The following is a 17,223-nucleotide window of genomic DNA, read 5'->3' on the forward strand; positions in this document are numbered from 1 at the left end:
TCCCAACAGCAAAATCAAAGAAAAGGGAAATCCTGTCAATCAGATCCCGCTTGTCGACCAACAAGCGGCGGGTCGTTACTCACCGACGCCTCTGCCGAAGAAATATTGTGCGTGACGCGCTTTGGGACGCATCGCCTCTCTTAGCTGTCATCTTGAAAGCTCGTCAAACATCTGCCAAGCAAACCTCTGGCCACCCCCAACAGTCATATTTGCTATTAATAGGCCAATTGGAATAACAAGTTACAAGTTACTAAAGCAAAACTGTCAGAAAAGTCACAATTTTGCTTGATGCTTGTTTAGGCAAAGTTATTTTTCTCTGGATTTGGGGGAAAGAATTTTATAATGATTTTATTTAATCTTACTTGTGCTCTAATGCTGAATGCTTTCAAAAGTTCACAAAAACAAACAAGCATGCTTTCAAATGTACCCCGCAATAATTACACCAAACCAAACATAATCAGGTCAAGTTTGCTAAATAGTTTATAGATTGTAACAAGTTTAGACAGCTGATGATTTCAATGACACATTTCTGACATAAAAGCCTTTTTGCAACATTAAACTAGAACAGGATTATTTACATGGATACATTTAGTAAAGACATAATTTACACCACACAAAATAGAATTTAAGTATAACGAGCAAAAACTGCAGATACAGTGGTCGTCACTTTCATATTGCTTTATGGCTATTTTCCCTTTTAATACATTTCTGAGGACAATTGAGACAAACAACTAAAAGCAAACAACGGACCGATATTACAAATGAACTACGAAGTGCTCGATTAATAAGGCCGGTTTGACCTCCACAAAGAATTCGACATGAGAAATGAGGCGTCCTCATACGTTTTTTTTTACCGTTATTGACTTACATTACAAGGTGATATGAAGGGTAAATAATTACAAAAAAAAAACCACCATCAACAAAAACAACACTTACAGAGCGAGAGTAGTGCCTTTTCCATACCTAGTAGTTCCTCATGGCATGTGGGAGGACCAGCAATCACCTGACAGCATAATAACTGTCTTAACTCATATTCCACAAATATAGTGAATCTACAAGTTTTATTTTTAGATGAATACATTGAAATATCTTACCCTAACATGTTGATATTTTTACAAACGTCCTAGCTTGTAGCATTCCAAGTGCTTCCAAAAGAACCTTTGGACATCTCATCCGTGATGTTGATGACAGGTAATCCTCTGCGGCAGACAAGGGATGAATGGCGATTCGATATGTTACACCCCGAGTCGTTACAAATAAACCGCTGATGTGTAACAGGTAGGTAACGCTCACTTGCATCCCTCCAATGGCACTTGCACGACGCCTTCTTCCTCAGCCAGGACGCTCTGCTCTTCCCCCTGAAGAGTAAAAGCAGTTTGATGAGTGGAACAATTTGCATGGCGTGGAGGCAAACAAGTCAACGGGCTCAACCTCCTCGGCATCCTCCAGCTTCTTCTTCTTGCTTTCTGGCATGAGGTCATCCAACCAGCTCAGCTCTCTTTTTGAGAAGATGCAGTCCAACAGTTTCCGGATGAACACCAGAGCCAACACCTGAGGAAGTGACAAATGATCTCATGATGGCATTGAGGAAACAATAAAATAAAATAAAATAAAATAAAATAAAGGCACCATCATGGGGAAAACGATGGCGGCCTTGGAGGTCTTGATGACCCAGAGCAGAATCAAACAGCTGAGCTGGATCAACGTGAACAGGTGCACCTTCCTCAGGGGTACGTGACGCAGGTAGATGAAATCTGGCTGGTGCTTGGCAGGCATGCCCAACAGTGTGAGACGGTCAAAAAACTGGAGAGGACAAAACGGTGTGAGGAGATGCCACTGTAAATAGCCCATTGTGGAATGTTTGCGGACGGTACCTGTATTCCGCAAAGAGAAGATGCTCCCATGTAGAGAAAGACACCATACAAGACGGGCATGGGAATGAACTGAAGGACAACAAAAGAACGTGATGTGCTTGACTCCCTCTCAACGAGAAAAACCCAAGAGCGCGCATGTGACCTTTAGCACAGACGTCAGGAAGACGGAGCAGCCCATGAGGACGAAGATCATGAGGCCGGTCAAACGTTGCTCCCTGATGCCCAGGAACTTGGGCTGCTCGCCGGGCGCCGAGCACTGCGACTCCAACTTCAGGCTGTTGACGTGAGTGATGGAGAGCACGGTGGCCGCCACAAACCACGGCAAGCCCATCAGGGAGCAAACGGCCAACATCAACCCCACCATGAACAGGTCCAGGTGGTAGCCGCAGCCTTTCTGCAAGAGAATGCTCAAATCTGTCCCAGGTGTCATCACGCGGGTAGCCAGCTTTAATTTCTACCAGCCGAGCGTATTACGTCATCGACAGCAAAAGACCTTAAGCTTGTGCTCCTTCCTGTTTATGATGACAGCTGTAATCTGCTGGTCCATGAAGATGAGGATGGTGCACAGCAGAGCTGGAAAGAGCGTAATGACGACAGTCCACCAGGGGTTTGGCCCCAGCGGGTTGATGAACCAGCCTCGATCATCTCTGGTTGGCTGCAATTGTGACCGGTGGTTGGACACGAGGCATCACAAACACGTCACGCTCGCTTGATTTATTTGACTAATTAGGGTTAATCGCGGCCTCGTAACGACCACCGATACCAGCTATCGATACTTAAGTACTTCGAGTGAGCCCTCCCAGCCTTACGTCGAGGGATTTGAGGAACCCACTCACCTTAAAAACACTTGGAACTTTCAGTTTTGGAGATGGGATCCCTAAAGAGTAGTCAACCAGGACCATGGTGAAGATGGTGATGAAAACAGCAAAATCACTAATGATGCACCTCACCTGATGCGACAGAGAGAAATGTATTTTCCAAAACGGGACAAAAACATATCACGCCGCTGGATCGTTATACCTTGGTGGGGAAATAACGTCTGAAGCGGAACTCCTTAAGGAAAGACGACATGAAGACGGTGGAAAAGAAGAGAATGACGCACCAGAAGAGAACGTCGGGGACGTAAGGTCCGTTGGGACCGCAGGCGCTGCCCACAAACTCGCCACGCTTTTCAACACAGTCCTGCAACGAGATAAGCAAATCGATGATTAGCAATGGATCGGAATAGACGTTTACATGTGGCAGCTTTTCGCGGGAAACAGAGGTGGGGGGGTGAGATGCTATTTGGTGGTGATTTGCAGTGAATAATCCAATATAATCCTGCCCACATGCCCTTAATCTCCTCTGTTCTCAATCTGGGAGAGCATGCCACTTTAAGGTGGAATAAAAAAATTAATGCCTCTTTTGTAATTTGCTCTTTTTTTTGCATCATTTTTGTCCTACTGTTCCCAAACGTGTACCTTGACCTCCAACGCTTCCCAGTAGATTTCCGACGCAGTGACGTTATTGACCTCCCAGTACTTCAGGGTGCCGTTGGTGGGGTCAGAAGGCTCAACGCATGAACATCTGCGGACGCACACAAACATCTGGGTGTCCAAATAATCCCACATCTGTGCCGCTTTTCAAGTCTTCCAAGACTGCAATTACATGTTCTTTTTTGTTCAACTCTGAGAGTAGCTGTCCACCTACGAGTACAAGGAGAGCTTGTCCAGGTTGTTGTTCTTGTTAAAGGGATAGTAGTCTCCCAAGTAGAACAATTTCTCCAAGGCCTCGTAAATGAAGATGATGCAGATGAGCGAGGCGAAGGCTTCCTCCGTAAAGCGAGTGATGTAACACACCAGGGCGCTGGCGTCTGTGGCCACCAGCACCATGCACAGGAAGGCCGTCCACAGGCCGATGCAGGTCCTCAGGGACAGGTAGGACAGGCCGTACTCCCTGACAGGAGGGGGGGGAAGAAAAAAAAAAAAGCGTCAAGTGTTGCTCTGAGGATTTGCGAATGGAAACATACTTGCAGAATTTGAAGAGTATCTTCTCAAAGACGAGCACCGGGCCAGTACTGCCCAGAATGGTGAGCGGCTGACCGGCAAATAACGAATAAGCGATGCCCGTCAACGAGGCGCCGAACAGCGACTCAATTGCACTCTAGAAAAAAGGAAAGCACAATGGAAATAATAAATCAGTAATTATGTAATTGACTTTGTCGAAAATGACAATAGCGAGTGCTTTACAATGCGTCCTTCGGTCGCCTCGCCCAGAAGTCCTCCGAAGGTGATGACGGGGGACATGCAGGCACAATAGAGGAACAGGAACGAGGCCACGCACTGCAAACTGAACGCATCTGAGTAGTCGGATAAGTAGTGGGGGGCTTTGCGCTTGATGTCGAGAACCAGACCGCCAAACCACCTGCAGATAGAAAAAGGAAGAAGCACTGATACTAGTTCAACATCTGGAATTCAAGATGAGCTTCTTCCACTGACTGACTGACTTCCCCGTGCGCTGCAGTTCAGGACCTCCATGGCCTTCATGCTCCTCTTCATTACCCTCAGCTGCGTCGTTGGTATTTTTCTTCCTCTTCTCCTGTTCAACAAACACACCCGTTAGTTTCATCCACAAATATCTGTATGCTCCCTACCTACCTGAGAAGGAACATTTTTGGGTGGTTCTATCCTGATGGACGGATCCCACTCTCCCGGTGGCAAGACTGTCACTTGATCGAGGAATTCGTCAATCCCGGCGATTAGATCATTTCGGTCCTTTGCTTTATATGCGACATCATGGAAGACCTGAAACAAAAAAATTCTTCTCAGTATTTTTTTTTTTTTTACAAACACTCAAGAATTAATGAGTTCTGATTCCATTTGAGCCATTTTTTCCTCTGTGATGATGGACAAGAGCCTAAATCCTGAGCAGAATGGGATGACTAATCCCTAAAAGCTTGTCATAAAAGCTCTGAGCTGTGTGTCGTGCTGAGAAATGTTCCATCACTTTGGGAGCTTGTTGAGTTCTGCTCAACTGTGAATTCATGCAAACGTGACATGTGGTTGTTTGGCATCCAAAAAAACCAAGCGCCTCGGCTCCAAACAGCTTCTCTACCTCGTCTGTCATGAGTGTAGCCATGGACCTTCCAATCTCGTGATATTGAGGGCCTCTTCCGACGGGTCCCAGGAGAATAAACAGAAACCTGGAAAAACATCATGGATGAAGAAGCGATGGAGTGGGGCGGGGAGTTAACACTCCAACCTGGTGGCGATGGGGACCTCAGCCAGCCCGCTGAGAAGAACGGCTGGCGAAAGACGTACAAAAGCCACCACAGGCTTGTTGAGGAACTCCAACTCTCCTATTAAGACGTTGCACGCCTCAGCACCCGGTGGGATCTTCTTCATAAAATGGAGGTCCATCTGAAAGAAGATGTTCATACTTTGACACTCCTCTCCGGTCAGTTTGATCAAAGATATGCTGAGCAATTATACACGGCGTCCCGCAAGGCACGATTCACATCCCCTTTTACCTTCGGACAGCTATGAGGCCATCAGCTTTTGACAGCTTTGTCTTTTTTTGCTCATGGTTCGCCAATTTAGCCATGTTAAATTAAACAATCAACTTTGCAGTGTATAGACTGAAAATGACATTTCTTTTTTTGTATATGCTTCATTAATGCCTTACATAATATCTGAAACTTGAATGTTCCTTTCACAATAGAAATTATGCTGTGATTGTGATTTTGTTAAAATAAATATCCATGTCCAGTTTTCATCGCCTTGGAAATAAATGATGCAACAAATGCTGGCAGGGTGAAGGTGTTGATTTTTCAGTGAGAGAATTATGTGGCAGTAACAAGCAGTAACTCGAGTCCTGCTTGTTCCTTCGTCGCAATCAAAGCAGCCAAAACCATCTCCAATGTTTTTATTATGCAAGAAGGTTAATAACTAGGTGGATTATTATATGCAAGGATCAACTTTATGTTTAGATCAACACGTGATAATCAAACAGTGCATTATGTGGATAAGGTTTTAGTCGAGATTTTTATTTTATCTTTGTCTGTCCTTTTTGTGAATGTCTATTTGTTTTTAATCCTATTCCATACTACTTGGGGACAACCCATAAATGGAACTGTCTTAAAAGTACCTTGCTTAAATCCACAGAGCTATTTTCTCTGGTGATGTCACCTTTTCCATCCGGACCTGCTAAATGAGACTGTGAAGATATCATCTGACCTGGATCATAAACAAAGTACAGATTACACTTTGAGATATTTTGGGACAATGACACAGCAGCAGGCGAGGAGAGTCACCGTTCTTGTCCAGGTGAGAGTCTGACGACCGTCGGCCAATATCGGCGAGCGAGCGTACGATGGGCAAGCGATTGGCCAGCTTCTTCTGGTTCTGATGATGGTGTGGCTTCAACAGCGCTTGGCGAACTTTCTTTCGGAGCTCATCGCCCAGTGGCGAGTACAGTTCCTGGTGGTCCAGTACCATATCTACACAAAGTGAAACACAAAAATACTTTTCTTTCTCCAGTCGGGTCCACTATCATATCATACCGGCGATCTCCTCGATGGCGCCGGCCCTCATGTCGAGCAGCACGGTGCCGTTGATGACGCAGCTGCGCAGCTCGAACAGGCTGTGCAGAGACAGCGTGGCCACGTAGGGTTTACTCCATCGCTCTCCTCCGTCCTCCACGTCCTCCTCAAACTTCAGCCACCTGCCACGACAGTCGCGCCGATAGATAAGGCGGCGGCAGACGGGAGGCGAGCCACGTTCCATCTGCTCGTCCGCCACGCATCTCGCTTTGATAGCTCCTTCTTCTCACCTCGACTCATTTAGAGGAGTAACGTATTGCCTTTTGTCAGGGCGTAGCTGTAAATACAGCATGTCGCCATTTCGGGGAAAAATGCAATCTTGAGAACGACTTAAATTTTTTTTTACAAAACTTACAAAAAGGCTTAAAAGTTCGTTTGATGCTGATGGTTGCAGCGCGATGGAATAGTGGTTTGCACGAGCGCTTCACAGTTCTGAGGTTGTAGCTACCTGGCGCTCTCCTTCCACTCAGAATCGGCCTCGCCCTCCCTCATGAAAATCTCATCCATCTCTGTGAAAAGGTCGTGAGGAATGTGCTCCTCATCCTCATCTTCCGTCCCGAGGAGGAGCTGAACCCTTTGGGAGGGAGTGTCTGGGAACACAAATGATGAAAATGACAAAATTGTCCTCTCATACATATATAATAATTATAATAATTGATTATAATTATAATCTCAGACATAATTATTTTTTATATTATTATTAATTGCTTAATTATTTAATTAATTATTATATAACATTATATATATAATATAATATGTATAATAAATTATAATGAATTATAATGTTTTTTTTGATATTGTATAACTCGTTTGAATTACAGGCTCTTGTCAATAATATGCATTTATTAGTAACAAACTAGTAATACTAAAGAGATTTGTGGTCGTACCATAGATGGGTGACTCTCTCCCCTCCACCAATGGGAGGGCCCGCTCCCTGCTCCTCCGTTTGTGTTTGTTACCATGGTGACGGTGCCTGCGATGGCTCCGCTGTCTGATGCTGCCCAATGGGACGTGAACCCCGATGTACAGAGTCCTGTGACCTGGGAACACGTTCCGTCGGGGTTAGGAGGACACTCCAGAGGGGGTGTGTGTGCGCGCGTGCGTGTGTGTGTGTGTGTGTGTGTGTGTGTGTGTGTGTGTGTGTGTGTGTGTGTGTGTGTGTGTGTGTGTGTGTGTGTGTGTGTACATAAGCGTTGAGGAGCTTTACAGATAATCATGATGGATGAGCACAGCCTCTTTGTGATAGTCCGTTAAATGTCAATTGCATCGTTCAATCTATCAATGTATGCTCGATCCCCTTATGCAACCAAATGTGTCCAATATCAGATATGCACACCTGCAGCCACAATCAGGAATATTTTTTTTTTATGAATGAGAAGCTCAAAACAAAGTATTTTGTGTTATTTGTGATATTGCGGTAATGAGACTGTGAACGCAAAGTGTTATTTGTTACCTTCAAGATCTTCGGGCTCAAAGTTGGTGCTCTGCTGCGAGCGTGTTCCTCCTCTGTCCACGACAGCTTCGTCATCACTCCTCTACAAAGACACGTGGGAGAAATAAACATCTGGATTCTTAATCCAAGCGCTCAAGTACACGAGTGGAAATAACTTTGGGACTCATGTCATTTCCTCTCAAACCAAAAAAGCCAGAAAAATTCCTCTTCTGACTTTGTCAATGTGGCCACACTCACTTAATACATTTTTAATCCTCAAAGCCTGCTGCTGGGTGTCAACCGCTCCCAACCCCGCCCTCGCCATCTTGACCTGCAGCTGACTATCGAGGCACTTCTATAATGAACTTTTTTTTTTAAAGCTGTGGTCGCCTGGCAGACTGGACAGTTTAATGTTAATCTGTTTACAAATACAGATTGCATAGTGCATATAGACAGATTACGCTGTCTGCACTTTGTATCAAAATATATTAGCTCCCTTGAATTGAAATGAAAAGATGCATCAGGATACAGTGATATGTTGAAATTAAATCACCTTTTCCCAATTTATTTTTCCCTATTGAAATGAATGGGTATGTCATTAACCCATTGAGAGGGATATATATATAAATTTTTTTTTTTTTGGTCCATTAATGCTGTATTAAATGTAAGCACAACATTTAATACAGCATTAATGGGCCAAAAGAGCCATTTCAACTATCCAAATAGGATAACTGGCACCAAACAAGGTTGCATGACTAAAACGAGAGTGTCAAAATGTTGGCAAGCCACTCGGCTTAGGTGACATCACACGATGTGGCACACACTTGGATGGCGTCCCTACAGATGGTGGAGGCACGTTTTGATGGCGGCATCCTTTAACGTCCTGCCTATATCTTTGGAGCGGTCTGACAGCTTTGACGCCTTATATTTTTGGCAAATGATTTATATACCACAAGCAGACTTGATTTTGAAAAGCGACACATGGGCAAGGTCATTGTATGGACGGTAATTGAGTTTTTAAATTTGAGCAAATTAAGTTTCACGGTAATGTGCTCTAAAATTAAATGGCAAAATGTTATTAAAATTATTCTACTCACCAAACTTCTACGGCCAACAGATGAGGCAAATGAAGAGTTGACCTGCAAGACAATTGACTCTTACTGTTCGTTTAAAGCTGCCTTTTTACATTGCCTTATTTTAACTTCACACGACAGATTACACTGGACAATGTTATTTTTAGATGACCTTGTGCTTTGTAGCCAAAGCCACAAAATATACACCAATACACAGCTCCAGAGAAGAGCACAGAAGCTCTTTAGCGCTTAAAACCTTAGGCTAAATGGGGGGGGGGATGTAAATGGCAAAGAGCTGACGACAACAAATTTCCATCAAAATGATCAAAGCAGAAACATATGTTCATTCTGTATGAAAATGATGAGACATGATAACTTTGAAAATGAATCATAACTCAGTATTAAACATAAAATACATGCTAAATGTAAAACAGCGCCATCTGGTGGGGAATTACAGTAGAATTCACTTGTGCTGCAAATGAAGGAATATCTGACTTTAAATACAAAACAATGAAAATAAGAAAAAGTGGTTGAGTAATAAAGCTTTTTTTTCATTGAAGTTTACAGCACAAAATGTACCTAAATAGTTTCATGTTCCTTTTCTGCTCCCTGGTTACAAGTTGTGCTGCCATGTCCTGATAGTTTGCATTAAAAAGTCCCTGTTTTTACCTTTTTCGCAATTTCAACATGACCGTCTGTCAGTTCCAGTTTGAATTAAAAAAAAAAAAAGAAAGTTCAAATCCTTACATTGGGTAGCAGTGGCTCCATGTGTACTGCCTGGTCCTGCGTGTCCATGCTGCAGTGTCGTGGGTGGCGATGGAGAAGAGGAGGATGATGACGAAGATGATGATGCTGAGCCCAGCCAGACTGTAATCCAGTGAAAGGAAGCTAGTAACCGAGAGAGAAAGTACAAGGCGGTCACATGCTCATGTTGACCATTTAGTTCTTCCTTTGTTTTAAATAATCAGAGATTATTTTTATTTAATTGGCATGTTTAGACTTCCGTATCAGGGTATTGAGACATCTGATTTGTTAGAATTTCAAGATTAAAAAAAAAAAAAAAAACGGATTAAAAATAATTTGAGTTTTAATTCTACTTTTAGCCAAAAGTAAGGTGCCGTCATCAGTTGGATCATGAGGTATCATTTAGGTGGCCTGAAAGGAAATGGAAAAGGTCTAATCTTCAATTTGCATCGTATATATGAACAGAAACGACAATGTAACGCATTTGCCTGACCCACGACTGACCTGTTTTTGCGCTCCGTGCCACAAAGGCAAGGCAGCGCTTTGTGCAGCTGTCGCCATCTGCTGTTCGATCCTGGGAACTTCTCTCCGTTGATTGCCCCTGCCTTTAAACATACATACGTACACATATTTAGAATCACTTTGACATCGAAAAGCAAATTAATGCAAACTGAAAATAGTCACCAACCGCTTGTGATCATTTAAGAATTTGAAGCAATCACTTACCTAAGAAAAAATAGTGTTGTTCTGAATAAAATTGTTGTTTGTTGTATAATTAGGCAGACTAATCGACCATTTTCTATCTATTTCCATTTTGTGCAACTTACTTCAACCTGCTGTCGACTGAAATAGACATCACAATGTCCACAGCGCACCTTGAGAACATCACGTGACCAAAGAAAGAAACTAGGTCAACAAAAAACTTTAAAAAAATAATTTGGAAAAAGTAAACAAAAAAAACAAAAAAATACTAAATGATATCCGCTGTCTGCATTTTATAGATAACCCGGTGAAAGGCTAACATGATTTATTCTGCTACTATGACATTCCAACAGAGACTGATCTTTTCACAACTACAAAAACAGCCTCCATTTCAAAATCACATTACAGTACACACAGAAATTGTTTTCAAGCACGTATCACAAATGTAGCAGTGATGCGTCGGAAACATTTGGTAGCCTACGGTTTGAGATTAAGAACAAAATGTGATTTTTTTTGCTACACAAAAAACATGTCATTTACATATACTCAGTATGTGTATATAACGTAGATATATCAATATCACTTGAGGCTACTTGACAGAATATTTGCTCATTTCGACACGACATAGTGTATTTGGAGGGTACATCCAATCACTATCACCAATAATCAATATTAATATATATATAAATTATATTCCTATTTACAGTGGCCCTGATTGTAAGAAGTGGATTTTGGATAATGTACAGTTTTTGGCTATTAACAGTGGAAGGGAACTGTCCGAACAGATGGATGGAGGGATTATAGAAGGATGGATCGAGTTGATTAAAAAAAGTCGACACACCCCTGTTCAAATGCCAGGTTATTGTGAGATATAAATTGAGAGTAAGATTAATCATTGAACAAATAAACAATTGAGTGGCGTGTGATAGAGAGAGAGAGAGTGTGCAGGGTGGGATAGAAAGACATTAAATGGAAAAAAAGGATGGATGGATGGATGGATGGATGGATGGATGGATGGATGGATGGATGGATGGATGGATGGATGGATGGATGGATGGATGGATGGATGGACAGACGGATGGATGGATGGATGGATTTGCTGGGTTGGATGGAAGGATTTAGCTGGTCGGGTAGAAGCCGTAGTAGCCAATGTCCTTAGAGCAGGCCTTGTCGTCCCTCAGGAGATCCGTCTTGAGCGGGGACACGGTGTCCGGCACCGGGGTGGAGGAGGGCGACATCCGCCTCCGCTTGACCGCCTCGAAGATGCCCGAGTCGCTGGAGTCGATAGACTTGATGGACGAAGGGGTCTCGATCCAGCTCGACTCGGAGGTCACGTCCTTGGCCTTGGCCTCCTCCGAGGCGCCGGGCGAGCGCTGCGTGGGGACGGAGTCGCCCTCCTCGGCCAGGCAGTTGCTCCTCCCCCCGATGGAGTTGGCGGGCCAGCAGGGGAAGACGGAGCTCGCTTTGCCGCCGACTCCCCCGCAGTACTGCGGCGGGGTGCGTCCTCCCCACCCGGAAGGGTCCGCGTAGTAGCCGAGGGCCCGGTTGGAGCAGCCCGTCGCGGGCAAGGGCAGCGCCTTGACGCCGGCGGCGGCGTATGACAGCAGGGTGGCAGCGTTGCCGGCGAAGTCGGCAGCCTCGTAGGCCGAGGCGGCAAAGTCCAGTCGGTTGTTGGCAGGGGAGACGAACCAGCGCTGCGGGGCACCGCCCACCGAGGCCTCGTCGCCCTGCAAGCTGTTGCCGAGGGCCATGCCGCGGTCGGCGCCAGCAGCCGCCGCCACCCCGGGATGGAAGCGAGATTTGGCGTAGGAGCTGACGAACTGCTCCTGGAGGAAAGGGCTGTGCACGGCGTAGCGAGGCCCGGCCATGAGTTGCGAGCGGGGGGAATCGCCCGGGGACGGAGTGAGACGGTCGATGTCGCAGCCTGTGTACACACTGGAAACAAACACGGGCGCGTGCACGCAAAGTGACTATTCCAACAAGTGCAACTAGATGGAAAGCGTGCAATGGACACTGCATTAGGTACACCCTACACATAGAACCTATTTTTTGGGATGATGATGATTTTAGTACTTGACTGTTATGTTTACATTGTAGTAGGCTATTTGGCTAGTTTATTAACCAAATTTCTATTTATATGTATTAATTATTTTTAAAACTACTAGTATTTTTACTAAATTATTATTGAATACATATATTCTTAATAAAATTATGGTGTTATTTATATTAATTGTATTATAGTAGTATAAATAGTATTATTCATAGTATTTTAATGTTTCCAAAACATCTAAATATTAAACAGAATTTTATTTCAATTGATTCCATTCATTTTTTTACAGTTTTGTGAATCATGATTTTTCTTTTGCAGTGTTGTATTTACATTATTATCATCATCATTCATTATGGACACATAAATCTGTTCTTTTAATAAATCAATATGCAGCCATGGCCACTAGATTAGGTACACTAATACAAATCCACTCAAGCTGCACTATTATAATTATGTTTGTTACCTAAATTAAATTTTAACAGTTTTTATACTTAATAGTTGTAATTAACATTATGTTTACATTATGTTGCATTCATAAGTTTTAAACATTCTTTTTTTTTGTGTGTGTTAATATTCTTCAATTTAACATTTGTGTTTTAAAATGCAAGCCCTGGCCACTGAAATAGGTACGCCTACACGTCACAATGTAGATTGCGTCTCAATTCATCGCAATAATTATCATTTTTATAAAGCAGCACTATTTATAAATAAGGACCTTTTGCCTCTAAATGGGAGCTAATCTAGAAAATAACACTGACTTGAAGGTTTATATTTTCAGGAGAATTTACGAATCTTACGTGTCATAGTTGTCACGAAATCCTTTGGCAAAAGGGTTGTGGTCAATTTTCAATTGCGTAATCTGTTGGAAAGAAACGTGCACGTAGGCTTCATTATTACGCCAGTAGAAAAATCGTCAATTTTTTTTTTTTTTTCCCGGCATCGGTGCTCTTACGTCGGTGTTCTGGTAGGCGGTGACAGCGATGAATTGCGTCTCGGGGAAGGTGAACGTCTGCACTCGGCCAGGCTGGCTGCCGTCCTCCGTGCCGTCCTCGTTCACTTCCACCACGTGGAGCCTCGGCTGGTACTTGTGCAAAGACTGAAGCACCACCATCTGCGCCAAAACCGCGAACAGACTTTTTGCTTCGTGGTGCATGACGCGAGAGCCTCGCAGAGCGGAATAATGTTCAGGAAAAGAGATTGATGCAGTCTTACCTGTCCCGTGTTGTTCGATGCCCCTTTGTTGTTTGTCAGCTTCAATTTGCCAAAAGAGATTTCCTGACGCATCCAGTGTGCACCCGTATTGGGCGAGTCCGGGTGCATGTAAACTCGATTTCCTATGGCGCAAAAATAATTTTAAAAACAAGTGTTTTCATTAATTTATGCTAAAAATAATAATAAAAAGGATTGAATGCTCGTTTTTTCCAATAAAATGTGAGGCTTTTAGTTACTTATTGTGGAATATTGATACTGTGATATCCCGTTAGTCTTGTCACCTTTTTAATGACAAATAGCCATTTCTTCACGGTTTAGCACTATTATTAGATATATTGTGTGGTAGGCTATAGCTGTTCCCAAAAACATAATAATAATAATAATAATTGCATTTTTTACTTTCACTTAAAACTGAGCAGTGAAAGAAAAAAAATTGACTTATTTATTAGTTATTTGACCGCACTGGCAAATCTGAGTTGGAAAGAAAACATATTTTTCCCCAACGTGTTTTAGTTATTAATCTGCAATCTGTCCATAAGAATGTCCATAAGAATATTTTTAATATTTAGCTGTTGATAGTGCATAAAAATATACCTGTATGACGATAAAGATCGTTTTTAAAATCCCACCTCTCATTTTCTTGTTCAATTCAATAATACTATATATTTTAATTTAATTTAATGCATTTAAATTGTCGGCTACTTGCGTTATTCAGATGTTCTCTAATCACACTACACTCCAACGTGTACAAAATTCTAAGAAAAATCTTTTTTCAACCTTTTTTTCCCCAATAAACTTTGAATATCTCATTTGACGACAACGTTAAATTAAATAAATTAAATTGTATTCATCCGACGGACATTGACTGCTCAATTTTTTTCCCGAGTTCTCAGTAATTTATATGAATTTAAAAAAAAAAAGGAATGCAAAACACCAAGATGCCCGTTACCTCCGACGTTGGTGTCCGCCTTTCCGCAGGGGACCCACTTGCCTCCCTGGAACCTCCAATGATTTGGATCAGCCAGGATAACGTCCACAAAAATGTTGTAGTGAGCAGTTGGGTCTAGGCCTGAAATGTTGAAACTTAAAAACGGGAACATCCTCCTACAACAGAGAAGAAGGCCGTAAGAAAAAGCTTTGGCTCACAAAATAAAGCGGAACTCAAGTGCTCCTCACCGTCCCTGCTTAGTGATGATCATCTCGGTTTGGTGCCTGTGGAACTTGAGCCACAGGGCCCTGTTGCACAGGTAGACCTGCGCTTTCCCAGGCACCAACCCTGGAGCCTGGGCCGGGGAGAACTGGTAGAAAGCGCCTCCCTGGTACGCGGCCCCGTACTGCTGCGCGTACGGGTAACCGGCGGCGGAGGCAGGCGGCGGAGGCGGCGGCGGTGGGTAACCCTGGGCCGCCGATGAGTTGCTCAGCAGTCCGTTGTAGGCTCCGTTGGCCAGCACCGGGTGGTGGGCCACGTAGCGGCTGGGACTGCCGATGGAGAAGGCGGCGTGCTGGCTCGGGTAGGGGAACATGACTCCTGCGGAGGCGGACGGCGGAGGCTGCGCGGACGGAGAGAAGTTGCACTTGTCTCCCGCTCCTGCTCCATGGAGGGTGTGACCGTGACAGGCGTCGGCGTCTCCGTGCGCACCGCTGCCGGGAGGGGAGAGTTTGCCCCCGTGCGCGTCCTTGGGCTCGGGGAAAGTGTCTGCCTCCGACTCATTCGTCATCTCCCTGGGGCTTTTTTTCACGGGCGAACTTCCCTCAGCGTGTTTTGAGATTATGGATGAAGGATGCGCGTCCATTCCATGGCAGCCCGAAAGTGCGCTGCTCGCGTGCACGCGCTTGCCGGACGGGTCACTAGGCTGAGGCGAGATCTGCATAACCCAGCCTATAGATTTTTTCTCTAGACTTTTTGCTATATAGTACATACGCCTCCCACAATTCAACGCAGTGGGGGGGGGGGGGGGGGGGGGGGGGGGGGGGGGGGGAATTATTTCGACTTGAGGCAATTGAACGTGCAAGCATGCGGGAACGTGCGCCTCTCTATCACTGCCTCTCTAATGAAACCAGCGCGCTGATTGGTTGAGGCTGTCTTGAGATTTAATTAGGCACGTCTTAATTAAGACTGAGACAAGTACAGTGGGGAGCTGTAGGCACCACAAACAGCCTAAATCCGCGAATAACTAAAGTGCATGAAAATAAAATCACATTTGAAAATTACTATAAAAACAGCTGGGTCAAAAATAACCCAAATTATTTTTTTTGTAAAGTTTGATTTAAAAAATTGGGTCAAATGAGTAATCCACAAAAAGACAACTTTTTGGGTTATTTCTTTTTAACTCAACTGCACGCTTAAAACTGTTGTGTCAAAAATAACCCAATTTTGATCACAAAAAATTGGACTGAATGACTACTAGTGTGAATTTGACCCATTTGGGCTGGGGCTTTTTTTGGGTAGGGGGGACAACCTTAAGTTGGGTCAAATTGACCCAACTTCCTGGGTGGTTTCCATTTTTAACCCGCCAGTTATAAGGGTGCATAATTGGGTTATTTTTTAACCAAGCGTTTCTAGAGTGCAGATCATTGCTTTCTGTGTTTAGCTATTTTACCTGCGTTATTTACCTATTTATGTGCCATGAGTGCCAAAGTATGTCCGCAGAAGACATTGGGGGATTTATTATTCACATCGATGACAGACAGCCCATGACAGCCTCGTGCATGGGATGCCTTAAAATGTTTGTGATATAGCGTGAAATCACAGCGTCCCATTGAAGATGTGTTTATGAGTCCCAGGGACGATTAATATTTCATAGGCGCTGAAGTTATGAGCCAGTGCACTGATATCGGGGACATGGCACACTAAGCTGAGGGGAAGGTTGGAAAGGCCATTGTTGATTTTGGAATATTTGAGAGAAAAAAAAAATAACCACGTTGAATTTCACCTGAGTGGACACGGGCCATTTCATTAGGGACACCAGCCCAATCATGGGACCCAATTGAAAAAGTGGCCAAACTTAATACACTGTTGTACATACCACCTTGGCCAATGATTAGAAACGGATTATAGAACTAGAAATAAAAAATAAAGAAGCCATAGTAGTTGAAAAGTCAGTGCAGCATGGAGCAGCTGCAGCCATGGCTGCATGGTGAACACCTTGCTCTCCAGCCTAATAAGCTTATTACCAAGGTAACACATGCTGCTGTTGGGGAGGGGGGGGGGGGGGGGGGGGGGAGGGGCTTCATCTCATCCAGACTGCTGGGCACTTTTGTATACGGCAATTCATTGGATTGCAAGGGCAAATTGACCTTTCCATTTAACAGCTGGATTGCATATTGATGAACGTGTGCTTAAATTGTTGATTGTGGTTAAAAAAAAAAAGTGACTACAGTGAATCTTAAAATTGTGTTTTGATAAGTTGAAATCTGCCTAAAGCACATGACAGATGGCATATTTCCAAAAATATAATTTTTTTCTATAGCCTCTATAGTTTTCAAAAAAACTTTCAGATTTATCCAGTTAACTTTCAGTTCATTCAAAACAGCATCGCACTATAGGAAAGTAAAAG

At 43.7% G+C, this 17,223-nt stretch overlaps 2 protein-coding genes across 3 annotated transcripts; both read right to left on the reverse strand.

The window, feature by feature from the left end:
• Window positions 1-462: 462 nt before the first annotated feature.
• slc4a10b (solute carrier family 4 member 10b) lies at window positions 463-9,816 on the reverse strand. 2 transcript variants are annotated; one of them, XM_037239040.1, is made up of 26 exons: window positions 9,706-9,816; window positions 8,983-9,024; window positions 7,907-7,988; window positions 7,341-7,493; window positions 6,902-7,043; window positions 6,415-6,575; window positions 6,166-6,351; window positions 6,000-6,088; window positions 5,115-5,272; window positions 4,968-5,055; window positions 4,511-4,657; window positions 4,360-4,451; window positions 4,103-4,277; window positions 3,883-4,016; window positions 3,564-3,809; window positions 3,335-3,440; window positions 2,895-3,056; window positions 2,711-2,824; window positions 2,368-2,529; window positions 2,017-2,268; window positions 1,875-1,943; window positions 1,630-1,803; window positions 1,432-1,551; window positions 1,294-1,358; window positions 1,095-1,199; window positions 463-1,003 (listed from the first exon to the last, which is right to left on the reverse strand). In XM_037239040.1, exons 1-25 carry the CDS (start codon window positions 9,751-9,753, stop codon window positions 1,124-1,126), a joined length of 3,243 nt encoding a protein of 1,080 aa, XP_037094935.1. In that variant the 5' UTR covers window positions 9,754-9,816; the 3' UTR covers window positions 463-1,003; window positions 1,095-1,123. The 2 variants fall into 2 exon arrangements, with proteins under 2 accessions (XP_037094935.1, XP_037094936.1); XM_037239041.1 differs by lacking the exons at window positions 463-1,003; window positions 1,095-1,199; window positions 1,294-1,358; ... (2 more) ...; window positions 1,875-1,943; window positions 2,017-2,268 and having other exon boundaries at window positions 2,438-2,529; window positions 2,711-2,751.
• An 876-nt stretch (window positions 9,817-10,692) lies between these two features.
• tbr1b (T-box brain transcription factor 1b) lies at window positions 10,693-15,606 on the reverse strand. The gene is made up of 6 exons (XM_037239060.1): window positions 14,843-15,606; window positions 14,616-14,770; window positions 13,667-13,788; window positions 13,407-13,565; window positions 13,252-13,313; window positions 10,693-12,339 (listed from the first exon to the last, which is right to left on the reverse strand). Exons 1-6 carry the CDS (start codon window positions 15,583-15,585, stop codon window positions 11,523-11,525), a joined length of 2,058 nt encoding a protein of 685 aa, XP_037094955.1. The 5' UTR covers window positions 15,586-15,606; the 3' UTR covers window positions 10,693-11,522.
• Window positions 15,607-17,223: the final 1,617 nt, after the last annotated feature.

Source organism: Syngnathus acus, chromosome 21 (assembly GCF_901709675.1).
Source record: "Syngnathus acus chromosome 21, fSynAcu1.2, whole genome shotgun sequence".
Taxonomy (NCBI): domain Eukaryota; kingdom Metazoa; phylum Chordata; class Actinopteri; order Syngnathiformes; family Syngnathidae; genus Syngnathus; species Syngnathus acus.

What these genes read in the sequence shown, in the direction of transcription:
- tbr1b (XM_037239060.1), bottom strand. Translation starts at nt 15,585, where the DNA reads ATGTACTATATAGCAAAAAGTCTAGAGAAAAAATCTATAGGCTGGGTT. An exon ending in CATCGAACAACACGGGACAG is followed by an intron (nt 13,566 to 13,666) that starts GTAAGACTGCAT and finishes GTTTTGGCGCAG; the next exon opens with ATGGTGGTGCTTCAGTCTTT. An exon ending in CCGCCTACCAGAACACCGAC is followed by an intron (nt 13,314 to 13,406) that starts GTAAGAGCACCG and finishes TCTTTCCAACAG; the next exon opens with ATTACGCAATTGAAAATTGA.
- slc4a10b (XM_037239040.1), bottom strand. Translation starts at nt 9,753, where the DNA reads ATGGACACGCAGGACCAGGCAGTACACATGGAGCCACTGCTACCCAAT. An exon ending in GAGAGAGTCACCCATCTATG is followed by an intron (nt 7,044 to 7,340) that starts GTACGACCACAA and finishes TTGTGTTCCCAG; the next exon opens with ACACTCCCTCCCAAAGGGTT. An exon ending in CCAAAAATGTTCCTTCTCAG is followed by an intron (nt 4,452 to 4,510) that starts GTAGGTAGGGAG and finishes TTTGTTGAACAG; the next exon opens with GAGAAGAGGAAGAAAAATAC.